This window comes from Podarcis tiliguerta (assembly GCF_965153285.1).
Source record: "Podarcis tiliguerta genome assembly, chromosome: 2".
Lineage (NCBI taxonomy): Eukaryota > Metazoa > Chordata > Lepidosauria > Squamata > Lacertidae > Podarcis > Podarcis tiliguerta.
This window is the reverse complement of record NC_139535.1, coordinates 85,014,966-85,030,371: the sequence shown is the minus strand read 5'-3', so window position 1 is coordinate 85,030,371 and position 15,406 is coordinate 85,014,966. Positions and strand designations below refer to the sequence as shown.

General features: G+C 43.9%; 2 protein-coding genes across 14 annotated transcripts in view; one reads left to right on the top strand and one right to left on the bottom strand.

Annotated features, from left to right (window-relative positions):
* Positions 1-180: 180 nt before the first annotated feature.
* On the bottom strand, positions 181-6,853 carry TMEM220 (transmembrane protein 220). 2 transcript variants are annotated; one of them, XM_083428517.1, is made up of 7 exons: positions 6,525-6,853; positions 4,927-4,956; positions 3,414-3,474; positions 2,048-2,171; positions 1,394-1,453; positions 951-1,018; positions 181-761 (listed from the first exon to the last, which is right to left on the bottom strand). In XM_083428517.1, exons 1-7 carry the CDS (start codon positions 6,747-6,749, stop codon positions 700-702), a joined length of 630 nt encoding a protein of 209 aa, XP_083284643.1. In that variant the 5' UTR covers positions 6,750-6,853; the 3' UTR covers positions 181-699. The 2 variants fall into 2 exon arrangements, with proteins under 2 accessions (XP_083284643.1, XP_083284642.1); XM_083428516.1 differs by lacking the exon at positions 951-1,018 and having other exon boundaries at positions 6,525-6,844.
* A 2,320-nt stretch (positions 6,854-9,173) lies between these two features.
* The window catches only part of MAP2K4 (mitogen-activated protein kinase kinase 4), a 48,757-nt gene continuing 42,524 nt past the window's right edge, over positions 9,174-15,406 (top strand). For 3 of the 12 annotated variants that reach the window (XM_083428409.1, XM_083428419.1, XM_083428412.1), the window contains exon 1: positions 9,719-10,202. In XM_083428409.1, the coding sequence (XP_083284535.1) occupies positions 10,124-10,202 (79 nt within the window). In that variant the 5' untranslated portion in view covers positions 9,719-10,123. Of the gene's footprint in view, positions 9,252-9,658; positions 10,203-10,737; positions 10,823-15,406 lie in introns of those variants that run through there. The other 9 variants (XM_083428418.1, XM_083428414.1, XM_083428417.1 and 6 more) reach the window with 6 other exon arrangements.

Here is a 15,406-nt window from a genome sequence, read left to right as displayed (position 1 = left end):
TACCTATATTGCCTTACTTGAGACACACTACAGCTTTTGCTTTCTGTCACATCTTTGTAGGACTGCAAGCTAATCATCAGAATATTGTAATGTGCTCTGTAGATATGTCCAAATGAGGTAGGTGGGGTGTGTGACAGTAAAATTCATACGCAAATCCAGACAGATTGCTCAGAGACCCAGTTGTTCTATTACAAGTAGTTTTAATTACAGTCTGTAAAACATACAAACACTGCTGTCCCTTCAAGGCTGTTCTGCAGCTTCAGCTCCACTGGTTTCAGCAGTAAGTTCAAATCACCTCTAGACTCCAGCTGCTTCCGCAGAAGCACCTGTTTCATTTGATCCAATCCCTTGCAGGTACCAAGGGCCTGTAGTTAATGCAGCCCTAACCCATGTGGCCTTATTGCAGATATATTATTTCCTTGAAAATCTAGACCAGGATCCAGAAAATTCCATTCTAATTGTGCTCCAGTTTCCAGGATTCAAGAACATAACAGACAATTTAAAACGAGACTCTCGAGGGAACAAACTGATCTCAGCCATGGCTGTGATCGCTGTTGATTTGGCACAACTGACAAATCAGAGCTGGGCAAATAGGCGCTAGAACACAGATAGCTTCATTTCCACCTTCTTAAATAACTGTTTTACAGTGAGACGGCCAGGATGTTCGCATCTCTGCATTCATGTAGATGTACAGCCACATTACAAAGGGGAAAAGGGAGAGGAAGATTGCAATGGCCAAGTGAACCCCACCCAGGGAATTTCTGTAAGGAAAGAAAAGACGATCAAGTCGAATTAACAGGAACTTAACCAACTTGTTGAAATCTCATCTATTTATTATTTCTTAAAAATATTTTTGTCTGAAACTTTATGGGGCTGCACCCAATAGTGGGGTTGTGCTATCAGAAAGTGTTTCTGCAAAGGCACAGTAGCTGATTTTTGCCAATCCTTACCTCCTGCAGCCCCCGAACCACACTGCTCCAGAGGGTCCCACAAAACCCAGGAGCAGCTTTTCCGGGGGCTACAATGATAAGAAAATTGGGTGCTTTGCTCAAGCACAAGGTTGGGTGGTGTGGGAAACAACTATTCTACCCCCCAAAGAAATATGAATAATCACTCCTTTATATGCTGAGAGTTACTTTTACCTCAACTGGAATACAAATGCTGAATTATAACTATAAATTATACTTTATAGAAAAATGCAAACTATTTGAACGTGCTCAAGTTTACAGACTTGTAAACTGAAAATCTTACGGCATTAAGGCATAAAACGAATCACAAAACTAAAGTCATTTTGAGGGAAGAAGGCTATACCATATCTTCGATAGAGTAAAGACTATTTCTTCCACATATTATAAATAGCTAAAGGCTGAAATAAATAAGTTAAAAGACTCACTTGGCTGAACGACGACAAAGGCTCATCCAGACGGTAACAATCAACAGACCAAATAACTCCCTGTTTTTAAAAAAGATTGTAAGTTATTCAAATGTGTTGTCCATAAATATAATCACATGCAAGCAGACTCAGCAAAGAACAAGAATAAATAAACTTACCATAAGAAGTATCAGACGTCAGTTTCTCTGGGGGAAAGCAAACCATTTCTCACTTTAAAGCTATCATAGCACTAAGCCCAACACTGCGGCAGTAGCTTAGTACATGTACAAAGTAATGGAAGACGAGGAAGAGGAGAGAATGGGAGGGCAGGGGGTTGTGACATTTCCTTAATTTTGAGTCCCTATCCCTTCCCAGTTATATAGTACTGCTTCCAGTGGGCTGTATGCAGCCACAATGAGGTCAGATTGTAGGAAAAATCTGCTGTGATTTCTTTTTGTTGAGAAGTTTGACACAACTGCATCTCTGTGGAATTTGAACCAAGGATTTCAGAACTTTAATCCTGTGCCTTTGTGGTGGTCTGCTAGCCTGCTGGCTTCTGGTCCTCAACAGACCTATAGTTAGGGTCTTGTGAGAATCCAACTGCTAGGAAGAAACCTCATTTCAGTGGAAGGTTGACAATATGGAAATTGCAGAGAAAAAAAAATTATTACATACCTGCCTTCTTCCTCATGCAAGATGCTTTTCTGAGCATTAGTAAACAAGGAATACCCCAAGATGGCAGAACCCACAAGACAAGCAGCTGAATGTAGATCTGACAGACTCCGCCACACAATATTGTCTAAGGAAAGTGGTAAGTCATTGGTACAAATTTCAATAGAATTTACATTTCCAAACTAACAGTCCAAACCCATACAGGCCCACTCAGAAATAAGCTCCACTGAGTTCAATGGGCCTTACTCCTAGGAAGTGGAAATAGGATTGTAGCCCAAGTTAGTTGAACTTAGGTCCCGATGAAACCAACTGGACAAGTTAGTCATAATTTAGTTCACACTGATTAGTGGGAATTAAGTTCAACTAACTTACTCTGGATCTACCTACTGCTACTGAATTCATTTTCCTTGGATGTGTCTCTTCAGAAGGCCTTCAAACAACAATAAGGAGGAGGAAACTGCAATCCTCTACAGAGTTTGGCTCACTGAACTGAACATGCATAGGATTGTGCCACAAGTGATTTTATATTTGGTATGTACTAAAGATCATCAAGCAGAGAACAAGAAGAGAGATCCTTCATGCAGGCATAAAATATCTAAAATGACTGGATTTAGCAAACAGTTAATATATGCGAGAGATTATATTGCAGAAAGCAGAAGAAACAGCTGACACGCCACAACAAATGAAGTTTTGACTTTTGAGAAAATAATTGGTGAAGATGTGACATCTGGGAGACAGCGATCAGGATATGGAAGAATTCATCATTCAGAGAGAGAGAGAGAGAGAGAAATAAGAATAGTAAAATAGGACAATGTGTTTCAAAAAATACAGATTTCTCTTAACTTAGAACAAGTTAGTAATGAAATTAAACCATAGGTAATTTTAAAACAAAGAACTTAAAAGAGGCATTTCAGTGAAATGGACAAAAATAATGCAAGCTATTACTATAAATAAACAAGCTTTCAAAAAAGAACAGCCTGGATGTCAGTAGGGTGATAAAAAAGGGAATTAATGCTCAGCATACCCAAGATCCTTTAGAGGAGGGAGAAGTTGGAAATGAATAGGCACAATATGAGTTGTTCAGATTTTGTATCCTAATGAAGGGTGTTTTGAAACATTATAAGAGCTCCCATCAATGAATCTGATGAAAGGTCTAATATCTCCACCCATTATCTTCACTATATATTTGTTCTGTACAGCATCTAGCAGTACTTTGGAACTAAATAAATGTTAAATAGTAGTCTGAACATAGGCAAGACACAAAGACCTCCCCTGCCCTCAAATTCTAACCTCAAATTAATATAACTAAGAGGAAGAGGTGAAAGGTCCAATTGATTTGGGGATCGGAAGAGGGAATCTAATACTGTACCTGCAATTGGTGGACTAAGGCCGACAACCAGTGTGAGAGCTGCAGGTACAGAGTAGGCAACCTGAGAGTGAGATGGAACAAATCTAGTAAGTAGAAATTGAAGGCAGGGACAAGGAAGACAACATATTCCATCCTGGTTACCAGACCAATAGAAGAGCCAATCTGATGCGCACAGATAACCACACCAGGAATAATAAGGAAGGAATGGGTGCTTGCCTCCCAGGAAGAGAAAGTGTACAAGATCCTAGAAGGGAAAGGGTGTTTCATTTGTACAAAGGCAGACCCTTGGATCACAAGACTATTCATAAAGGCAAAAGAGTCTGCTGAAGAAACGGCCCATGTCATCATCAATACAAAGAGAACTATGCAGTCGGATGAGATGATTGCAAGTGAGATGCTTACTGCTGCTGCTGGTTCTGCTGCCTGGGGGATGTGTATTTGATCTGTTCTAGGCAAGGCTGGACTGCCCCTAAAGGAGGTTTGCATTTTGAGGGTGGTTTTAATTACAGCGTTGTCATTAGAGGCCCCAGCGGCCTCCGTGGCACTGAGCATCTTTCACAGTCAAAGGTGATGCACACCTTGACAGAGGTGGTTTGGACAGAGGCGGTTCGTGCTCTGGAATCTCCAAATTACAGTAGTCTAATGTGTTGTACGTTGGGGCTGCTCTGAAGATTGTTTGGAAGCTGCCGTTGGTTCAAAGCACAGCAGTAAGGACTATAATGGTGACCAGGTGGTGGGAATATATCTTGCTGGTGCTTAACCAACGGCACTGTCTTCAGGCCTGCTTCTGCACACAGTTTAAGGAGCTGGTGCTTGCCTTTAGAGCTCTGGATGCCTTGAAGCTTGGATTCCTAAGAATCAAGCCTGCCACTTCACTGAGATCTTCAAAGGTCGTCCTCCAGGTGCCATCTGAAGTGAAGCATGTGATGATAAGGGGAAAGGGGCCTTTCAGGCATCTGGTTGGGCACTGAGAGAGCAGCATGTTGGATTAGATGAGCCCTTGGTCTCATCCAACAGAGTTCTTAGTGGCAATCTGTGCCTGTGAAACCCTCTCTCCAGGGAGGTTTCCCCAGTGCTTACTCTGCTATTGAAGATTGTAAGCTACTTTGTGAATGAAGTTCCTCAAAAAGCAGATAAATTTTGTAAAAAATAAAAAATATAATACTGCATCTCTAGCACCAGGTCTTATTTTCCCAGCACTTGAAACTCTTTAATTATATTGCTCTGTTTTATGCTGCTTTTACATTTTTGCAATCTTTTCTGTTGTTTTATCTGTAAGCTATTCTATAAATATTTATATAATGTAAATCCAGAACAACAAAAATAAAGTGTCATGTTAGAACACAATGTCACTGAGCAACAGCCCAAAGCCAATTAGAAGGAGTTTTGATCAAGCTGCAAAAGCACTTCAGACAGATGGCATGGCTTGAAATTCAATGGGGCTGCCTGACAAGACACCTCCGACAATGTCAAGTTCTCTAGGACTTGTAATAGCCTCTGAATTCATACTCACTATCCAGAGTCCTGGATCTGGGTCATTGACCTGCAACAAAGAAGGCAGGAAACACTGCTAAAAACATTAAATTGTGCATAGCATAAAAATCCTTCCAACTGACCCGTAAATCAGTTAATCCTGAGTATTCATATCCAAGACTCCAGGATAAATTGTTGGTGAGCCTTGCTCAATGTGAAATGGGCAACTGTAAGCAGATTTTGCAGATTAAAAAACCCGAACATATACCCAGTGCTGTCTTCTAGAGCATTTCTGTACCCAAGAGTAAATCCAGAAGTAAAACGGGTGTGGGGGGGGGTATTCTCTAGTAAATGTGTTTGGGGCTGCAGCCCTAGTGGAACTAAGGACAACAATCTAGCTATTTTTTTCAGGTACTGTCAGCAGGTTGCTAATAGGATATAAATGAATTGCATATTTTACCAAAATAACAACTCAGGAAGATTTAAACTGTACACATACTAAGCAGTTTTTAGAGCAGAAGACTGATTCTGCTTTACTGTTAGTAAGTGATATATTTTCTAATCTAGCATTCATAGCTTGAAAACTACATAAATATAATGAGAATGAAGTCTTACTGTGGCAGGGGGAGAAATTGCTTTATTTCCCCAATGTCACCTGTTTATCCTAAAGTATTGTCCAAATCACTGGAGTAGTGAAATAGTCTAGACTTGATCACAACCAGTCTCAGAACTAAATCAATTTAAGTAATGGCAACAAGGTGGGGGAAGGGGAAACCGGAAGAAAGAAGGATGTTCTTGAGGGGCAACGTGGATTGCTGATAGGGAGAAGTAACCTGGAGCTTCTTCCCACTTTTTTAAAAAGCTACATAACTGCATAGGTAAATTTCCAAATATAATCCAAGATGGTCATTAAAACCCTTCAAAATGGAGCCTAAGACCAAGCTATTTGAAAGACCATCTCCTCCCACCTGTATCTGCCCATATCTTGAAAATAAACAGACCCCCTTGCCTGCTCCCCTGCCTTCTGCGTTGTGTGACAGCATGTGAGAGAGCCTTCCCTGTGGTGGCACCTTGTAAAATGGTACCCCTGCCCTGAGAGATCTTATCTATCTCCCTCCCTACTTGTTTTCTGCCACCACTTAAAAGACTTTTCGTCTTCAGAAAGCTTTTGATTTCATTGCTGTTCAGATTCTGATGCGTTAGTCCTGGCTCTCTTGGTTTTGTTTGTTTTCAATGTGTTTCGTGTTGAGATGCTGTGACTTTTTAATGCATCTAACTTGCTTTTAACCACGGGATTATGGTTGCTTTGTTTCTGTGGAGAGGGGAGAGCAGGTTTATGCATACGTTTTGCCCCAAATAAATAAACATAATAGAGAAAATGCTCCTTTTCCCACATAACCTTCTGTGATGATGAAAGAAATGTGTGCGGTCGATTTTCCTTTACCGCCTGCGCCACTCCCGCTTCAAACCTCTCCAAAGCTGCAATCCTGAACGCCCTTTCCTCGTTACACTTCGCCCTGCCCTGGAAACCGGCCAGCTGCAACCCTGCGACCGACCTTCGCCCACCCGCACAGCCAAGCTGCTCCTTGCACACTTTTCTCGCCCTCCTCCTACGCCCAGCGCAGCACCATCCCCGACCTGCACGGCCCCGGCGAGTCCGAAGAAGACGGCCATGACCAAGTTGCTAAGTCTCCAGACCCGGCTGCTGGCACCCGCGGAAGGAGGCGGCGGCGGCGGAGACTCCCGCTTAAGCCTAGGCAACGAAGCGGCGGCGGCGGCGGCCTCCATTGCTCGCTCGCGTGCCCGCCCCTCTCCCGCCCCACCAGTGGAGAGAGGCGCTCGATCGACCTCAGGCGCGCACATACACGCCCCTTACAAAGCCCCCGCCCTGCACTTGTAGTCCTGCCATGCACCGCCCACGCCGCGCTCTTCTGACGAAGCGGGCAGGGTCCTTGCCGAGCGCTGTAGTTCAGCAGAGGGAAAGTTCAGCGCCACAACCGGGAGGCGGAGCAACGCAAAGCAGCTGCCAATCTCTGCTTCAGACCCAGTGCCGGATTTACGTATAAACTAAACAAGCTATAGCTTAGGGCCTCACTCGTTTGGGGCCCCAAAAAAATTTAAAGGGGGGGAACTAGATGTACATTTCCAAAATATAAGATAAATTCAACAATTACTTTTGTAAAATACATATTTTGTTATGTGCAAATGGCTTTAGATACCTATTAGGTTCATAAATTACCATATAGCATATACAGTATTCAACACAAAAAACAGCTACAATTTGTTGTTGACAAAGGACAGCTGGACATATAAAGGGCCCCATTACATTCAGTAGCTTAAAGGTAAAGGGACCCCTGACCATTAGGTCCAGTCGCGGACGACTCTGGGGTTGCGGCGCTCATCTCGCTTTATTGGCCGAGGGAGCCAGCTTCCCGGTCATGTGGCCAGCATGACTAAGCTGCTTCTGGTGAACCAGAGCAGCGCACGGAAACGCCCTTTACCTTCCCGCCGGAGCGGTACCTGTTTATCTACTTGCACTTAGGGGTGCTTTCGAATTGCTAGGTTGGCAGGAGCAGGGACCCAGCAACGGGAGCTCACCCCGTCGTGGGGATTTGAACCGCCGACCTTCTGATCGGCAAGTCCTAGACTCTGTGGTTTAACCCACAGCGCCACCCGCATCCCTATTCAGTAGCTTAGGACCCCATCAAACCTAAATCCGGCCCTGCTCAGTCCAGTGTATTAACTAAAGACCCACTTGCCAGGACTTCAAAGCTGACCTGGTTTCACCTTCCTTTTCCAGGTAGCAGACCTTGCCCCTCAACTGCCTGAACCCCGAAAAAGTCTCTCTGAAATCACTCCAGTGACAGCGGCAGTAGGGTCACCAACAAGGATGTATGAAAAAGATATATTGCCATGTATAGTTTACTGGAAGCTTCTCCCTTTTGAGAAAAAGGGTTTAAAACTGTTATGAAATAAATATTTTCATGCTGCTTCAGGCAGCTGCCAAGTGAGAACTGGGCACATCAGTTCTTGGACTGTGGACAGATTTATGTTGGCATGACCTTTCATATACATGAAACCAATTAAATATGCTTCTTGAGGCTTTTATTTGCGTTTCCTTTCCTGGATTCCAGCTAATTGGGAAGTGTTGGCCAATTACACTGGAAAATTATGCTGTGACCCTAAACACATACTGGTCCCAGGCTGAGTGATATACAGCCGTTTCTTCAGTGGAGCTTCCAGGCACATTGAAAGAACCATATTTCTGGAAAATTATATATTAGAATCGGGCTGCAAACCTGTACTCATATAGTTGCAAGCCCCCATGAACTCAATGGGTAGGCATGCATAATATTGCATTGCAAACAGGGCTTACATCCAAGTTAAAAGTATTAAATGAGCTTAATTCAAATTAATGGGAAATTGCTAGGAAGAAGTAGGTACCATACAAGATTTCACACTTGGGCTATGTCAGTATGAGGAGAAGCACTATAGGGAAGAGACAAAAGGGGCCACTGAGAACTTTGGGATCAGATTTGATGCGTTTCGGCATGTTGATCTTAATTCTGCAAAGGTGGAAGAAAACAAAAGAAGAACTACCTTTTATTTCATTGAATAAACATGAAAGATGAAATGGGAAGGTTAAGATTCATTTGGAGAAAAGAAGAAACAGGATAATTCAGGATTTAATGGAAGTGCTTGGATTGGAACATAAGCATATGGGACAAGTCATTTATTTAAATACAATTATATTCCAGTTGTTTTTCAGAATAAATCAAGGTGGCTAACAATAAAAAGGTTACCAAAAAAAAAAAAAAAAAAAGATTGCTGTCCTTATTTTTTTTTTTTAATCCACATATGTTAGTATCAGGAAAGGCAGGTCATAAGTGAACATAATTCTCGTTGTTCTCTGTGATTCTTCCAGAAACGTCTTGTAGCTTTATTTGTGAACATATTCCAGAATGCTAAACCCACAAAGAAGATATATGATTCATTTTATATAGAAATGTCTTTTCATTCAACATTGCATCATTTGAAAGAATCAGGAAGTAATTCTAAGATATAATCTCATTTGAGGTACTTAATCACATTTTAATCACTGTATTTCAAGATACAATGTTTTGTTATCTAGTTGCAAAAGATTCAGGAGAGTTATGGAAAAGGTATAAGTTGTTGTAATAGGTTGCTTATGTGAAGCTTGCTGCCGTGGCTCATTTACCAGGACAGGGGGAGGCGAGCAAATAGGTGTATAAAATTAAGCGCAGTAGAGAACGCTAAACTAGACGGACCTTCCGTCAGATGCGGCAAGGATCTCCCTCATATACGGAGAAAGAAGAGAGCGGGTTTTTCTCTCTCATAATACAGGTACTAGATCTGGGTTCATCCATTAAATCTGAAAGATAGGAGTTTGGGGGGGATCATGCAGGACAGACAATAGGAAGAATCTCTTCAGCCCGTTTAAAATCACCGAATTCTCTGTCACAACATGAGAGAGATGGCCGCCAAGCTGGGCTGTTTTACAAAGGGGATTAGACCAACCAGGCGGCCAATGGCTATCTCTCCTCGCTATTGCCGCCAGTCATCTGAATGACCGGTTTGTGGGGCATCTGCGAGTCGGGGAGAACGGGGCTGCGGCGGCGGGGCATCAGCTTCGCCATTGTGGGAGGCGGCGGGTGCAGGACGAGGCGGGCCTGCCGCCGCCGCCGGATCCAGCTGGGTCTCTCCTCCTCGCGCCTCCTTTTCCTGCCTCCCTCCTCCTTCCTGCGTCTTTTTGGGCGAAGCCGTCGGAGGCATCATCCGTCCCGCCCGCTGCCTGGGAGGGGTTACCCTGATGCCGCGAGGGTGGGAGGGGAAGAGCGGACGGCGGAGGCTGCAAGCGGAGCCCCAGTAGCGCCGAGAGAGAGAGAGAGGGAGGAGGAGGAGAAGGACGGCGACGACGACGACTGGCGGTGGTTTGGGTCGGTCGGGGCCAGGGAGGCTGGCGCCTGTTGTCGCGCGTCCCGGCTCCGGGTGTCCCGCCAGCTGCCTGCTGGGGCTGAAGGGAGCAGCGAGCGGGGCAGGGAGGAGCAGCAGCAGCGGCGCGCGGGCGAGAAGCCGAGGGCGGGCGCGCGGGACGGGCAAGGAGGGGGTCGGGTCCGCTGCTCCTCCGCTCCTGCTGCATTGCAGCCTCTCTCCTCCTGCCGTCCGTCCCCTTCTCCCTCCTTCCCTCCCTCCCTCCGCGTCTGGCGCGCTGCACAATGGCGGCTCCCGGCCCCGGCTCTGGCTCCGGCGGCGGCGGGTCCCAGGCGGCGCACACGACAGTCAGCAGCATGCAGGGTAAGGGAAGCGCGCCTGGGGAGGAACGGCGGCGGCGGCGGCGACAGCCGGGCCCGAAGCGACGCCCGCGGAGCCTGCTGTAGGCCGCGCGGCGCTTCGTTCCCTTCCAACCCTCGCCGCCCACCACACGCTCCCCGCCTGGCTGGCTGCGGGGACGGGAGGGGGCGCCCGAGCTGGACCAGGCCTCGCCGGAGACCGAGAGGCCTCGGCCGCCTGGAGTTCTCCAGCGAAGCCGAGAAGGGCCGCTTTCCCGTGTGGGGCTCCGTGGGAGGGGGGTGTGGTGTGTAGGGAGGGAGACGAGGAAAGCGGGGCGGCGGTGAAGCTTCGTGTGTGTGAACAGGCGCTTCTGGGCGGCAACACGGGTAGGGGTGCAGTTGGGGGCGGCGGCTATACGTGTGCCTAGATGTACGTGTGAGGGGAAACTCGGGGCCTTCTATCTCCTCTGCCCGGGACATGTGGGCGGTTTCCGGGTGATGGGAGTAGCCACGGTTCGGGGACTCATCTCGGGGTGTAAGTCTGGGGAGGGTGTGGGGCGCCTAATCGCCAGGGCGTGATCACTACTGGGAAAACAGAATTAATAAGCAAAAAATACGAGGCTGACGTCTGGCTGACTAACGAAGGTATGTGTCGGAAGAACGCATGCGTTAAGGTCGGGGGTAGAGGTAGCATGTCCATGTTGCTCATGTCTGCTCAGAAGTAAGTCCTGTTGAGTTCAAGGGGATTTACTTTACGGTCAGTGTGTACAGGATTGCAGCCTAATTGCCCTTGGGGTGGGGGGGGATGTAGGAGTAAACGAAAACTTGGTCTGTGTAGGCCCCATAGATTTAAAGCACCTCTCTAAGAGTCCTGAAAACCTTAATTTAACCCCCACAGAGCTACAGTTCCCAGCACCTTTACAGATTACAGTCCCCATAAATTGGTGGCGTGTTTGTGTATGCTTTAAATGTATGATGTGTATGGAGTCCATAAGTGGTTTTTCTGGAGGCATGCAGGGGGAAAGTGGTCTTGTGTTTTTTTTAGGAGTGCAATATGTAGGTAGATTAGATGTGAGGCCTTCCTGACATTGAAGTTAGATGGTGGTTTTGGTTGAATGGGGAATGCATAACAGTGAGTGCTTCTCTACTCAAATAAATATCTTAATATTTACAATGTAAACTCAACACTGTTTTCCTAACAATTCCATTTAATACATAGAAGCTAAAATTAGTGGTATTTCCAGTGAAATGAGTATAGGATTAGGTTTGTACTGTTGAAATAATGAATTGTGCTGTGTGACACCAGTTATGCTGTTTTAACACTTAATAATCAGTTCTCTCTTCCCACAAATGTGTATGATCACTCACTGCAGTATCTTGGGACACGGTGTTCTCAGGATTGGCATATAGCTTTCAAACCAGCTAACCTGGAAAGCCTGTTATGCCCTGCAATGTACAGGATTTTGGACATAACTGATAGCAATTGAAGGGAATCTCTAGTAGGAGGATGGTGAAAGACATCTGGAGAGCTGCTGCCAGTCAAAGTAGACAATACACAGTTAGATGGACTGGTGGTCTGACTCAGTACAAGGCATCATCACCTGCTCATTATATGCTAGGAAGCTGCCCTTGCCACTTTTCAGCACCAGCCTATGTACATGCAGCAAAATGCTCATGTTCGCAATTGTCAAATACCTGTATGTTGTTTGCCTTCTATTTTATGTATAGAAGTGCTTCCCATATAGGGATTTCGTTGTGTTTGAAGTATCCTTCATAGATACATACAAACACCAGAATAGTAAATGTTATTGAGCTTTACTGCTGAGTTGGCACTGGACACTAACCACCACCTTTTTGGGGGGTGTGTTACAAAGTGTTCAAGGTCAGTATCTGAGAAACTACATATATATTGTTATATATAACTGCAAAGCTATGTAGACTTCTCTCTTAAGCTGCATTAGATGGAGTAAAGTACCAGTAAAGGGGGTGTTTGTTTTTTATTTACACTCCAAGTGCTCTTGATTAGGTAATTATATGAGAGGCAGATTGTTCATTGTACAACTCTGATGGTCCTGTAAGCATCTCACAATTTTGTTGCAATATATATATTTTTTGTTTAGCACCTGGAAGTGCAGTACCACACTCACTGAGTTTCTGTGGTAACAAGAAAAGTGTTTGCCAGATGCTGCTGGCATGTTTGACCTAATATTTGGTTAGATCCTCAAGCAATTAGATCCTTGATAGCTCTTGTAGCCCTTATTGGGCTGTTTCTTGTTTGTTTAGTGTTTTAGTTTGGGATCTCAAGAGTGTTGATTGGTATATAGCAGGCTATTTGTGTTTTCCTTTCCTTTTGTTTTTAGGCCGTAAGTACTCCTAGTATTATTCACAAGTAACATTCTGTGTTAACATGGGAAGGATAGGAACACACCCCATACTCTTGTAGTAGAAACGGTACTATGAGCACCTAGGAGTTAACTCTCAATAATACCTAGGCATTTGGGTGCTCAAGTAAACCAGTATGTTATGATATTTGAATTTTGATTACTCACCTGGGTAGTCTTGTGGTAAAGAGTGTTTGTTCCTCTGCATATTGGAAAACAGCCCACATTGAAAGGCAGGACTTCAGGCTGGTTCCCACATTATGGTGTTAAGTAAGGGAAATGGCTTTCAAACCTCTCTTTTGCCTAAAATATGCAGGATATATATTTTTAACCCTTAACTTTGGTTGTTGCAAAGTAAAAGTTTATTGCAAGGGTTTGCTGAACCACTCTGTGGACATCACCTGTACTTGTGTCTTTCTAATGAGAGGCACATTTGAGTCAAAGTGATTGATCACAGCAATATGTTACAGGTGTACGTTAATTACTTAATGTAAAATCACAATATAGGAGATGACCTTTAGTCTTGTATAGAACCAGTTCTCTTTACCAGGCTGCAGACTGCCGAGATGTACTGCTCGTTGAAGGGAAAAAAATGTTGGTTTTCTTCTATCCTGCCTTTCTGCCTGCTTTCAGTGTTAGAAATGTAAGTATTCATTCCTGGCAAGAAACTTACCTGGTGATTTTATTGAAACTCATCACCTAATTTGTTCAAAGGCTATGATGAATGAAAACTTGGAAATTTACATTATTAAATCAGTATGGAAAAATCTTGTATTTGTAATTCAATCCAGTGTGTATCTCCTCACTGAGATCTACTGAGTCCAGGTGATGTGCATAGGACTGCAGCCTAAATCATTGGTCTGAGTCAGCTTCATTTCTGTGCACTTGTTTTGTAAAAAAAAAAAAAAAAGCTGTGTTCTCATTGCTGGTTATATAACCATCTAAAAATTGTTGATTTTGAATTGAATTGAAAGTGCCTACGCTAGATTTAAAAAAAAAAAAGTAGGACCATAGTACTGTGCATCATAGTCTTTTCAGGTTCTCCTTGTACTTTACTGAATTAAGAAATCCTAAACAACTCCTTTTTACTCAAAACTTGTATCAAACTGCATTAGAAGCAGGGCTTTTTTCCCAGCCAGAACTCCCTTGAACTCCGTTCCGGCACCTCTCAGGTGGGTGCCATTGCTATTATAAGAGAACAAGGGAGGTGTTCATGGTGAGTTCCGGCACTTATTTTTCTCGAAAAATAGCACTGATTAGAAGTGTGAGCGCAAGCAGAATTTGAGGAGTTGTATTGGATACATAAGCTTGTGAAAAACCTGTAGTTCTCTTTTCAACAAGGTATTAATAGACCAGTGGGCCTGTTTAGACGCCAGTTCATGCGTTGATACAGCAGTAAATAATGTGTAGCTCTCATTCACACAAGAGGTTCCTCATTTACATGCAAGGAACTACCCATCACTAAGAGCTCCATATGAGCATTGGAGGTCCTTTGAGTCTTTAGATCAGAGCAGTGACTTGTAATTAAACATCAGAAACAGTCCTGTAGATCTTTCTCTATCCATATGCATAATTCCATTATAATAATAATAATAGATAAGTTCATATAAGTCATGCTGTGGAGTTGAGTTTGGTACTTCTCCTTCCCAAGATTTATTCGGATGGTAAGCGACATACTACATCAGTATCTAGTTCAGTTCACTCATACCATTTCCCCTGTGTCATTTCCCACAACATAGGTTTTTGCTGCATAAATGTTGTATAAGTGCCAGCATAGGAAGATGTCGGTCAAGAGCTCAAGTGGATGTTCTCCTCACATAGGAAAAGTGGACCTTTAGTGTTACCAGCTAAAAGCATGTGAAGAGTGCATTAGCCTCTTCTTGGAGTGAACTGTTGGATATTGATTGATTTTGACCATATTTCTGTTCTGAGTGAAATACTTTGTTATACCACTATATTGCTTCACTTGGAAAATGTTTTTGTGCGTTCCAAGGTTAAAGAGAATTTAGTGCTTGGAAAGATAATGCAATACTAGGGGTCGCCCCCCCCCCAATGACTCCATGGCTTGGTTCTCATCCAAAGTCTTATCAAGGGTATTTGAGATATATAATATTATATATTCCAGAAAGTCCCAACTGATTGAGTGGGTGGTAAAATGGCAAATGCAGTTCAATGTAAACAAGTGTAAAGTGCTGCATGTCACGACGACAAATATTAATATTAATATTAAAAACATGTTCCTGGAGTCTGAGAACAGGACAGAGGCCTTGGGGTCGTAGTGGATAGCTCAGTGATAATACAAAATCTGTGGTGTGACTGCATTTGGAATACTGTGTACAGTTCTGGATGCCTCACCTCTGAAAGAATCTTGTCGAGTTGGAAAAGATTCAGAAAAGAGCAACCAAAGCAATCAAGGGGATCAAGTAATTCCACTATGAGAAAAGCTTGTCAAGTTTGGGACTTTTTTGTTTAGAGAAAAGGCAAGTAAGAGTTCATGTTATAGAAGTTTATAAAATAAGCGTGGCTTGAAGAAAGTGGAAGTATTTCTCCCTCTCTTAAAACGTTAGAACTTGTGCACATCCAGTGAAGCTGTATGTTGGAAGAATCAGGACGAATAGCAGAAAATACTTCTTAATGCAGCACGTAGTTAAGCTAAGGAACTCACTAACCTAAGGAGGCAGTGATGGCCACTGACTTGGATGGCTTTAAAAAAGGATTGGACAAAGTCATGGAAGATTAGGCATATATGGCAACTAGCTATGATGGCTGTGCTCTACCTCCATAGTTGGAGGCAGTCATGCACCTGAATACCAGTTGCAGGAAACCATGGGGTGGTGTTGAATGCTCT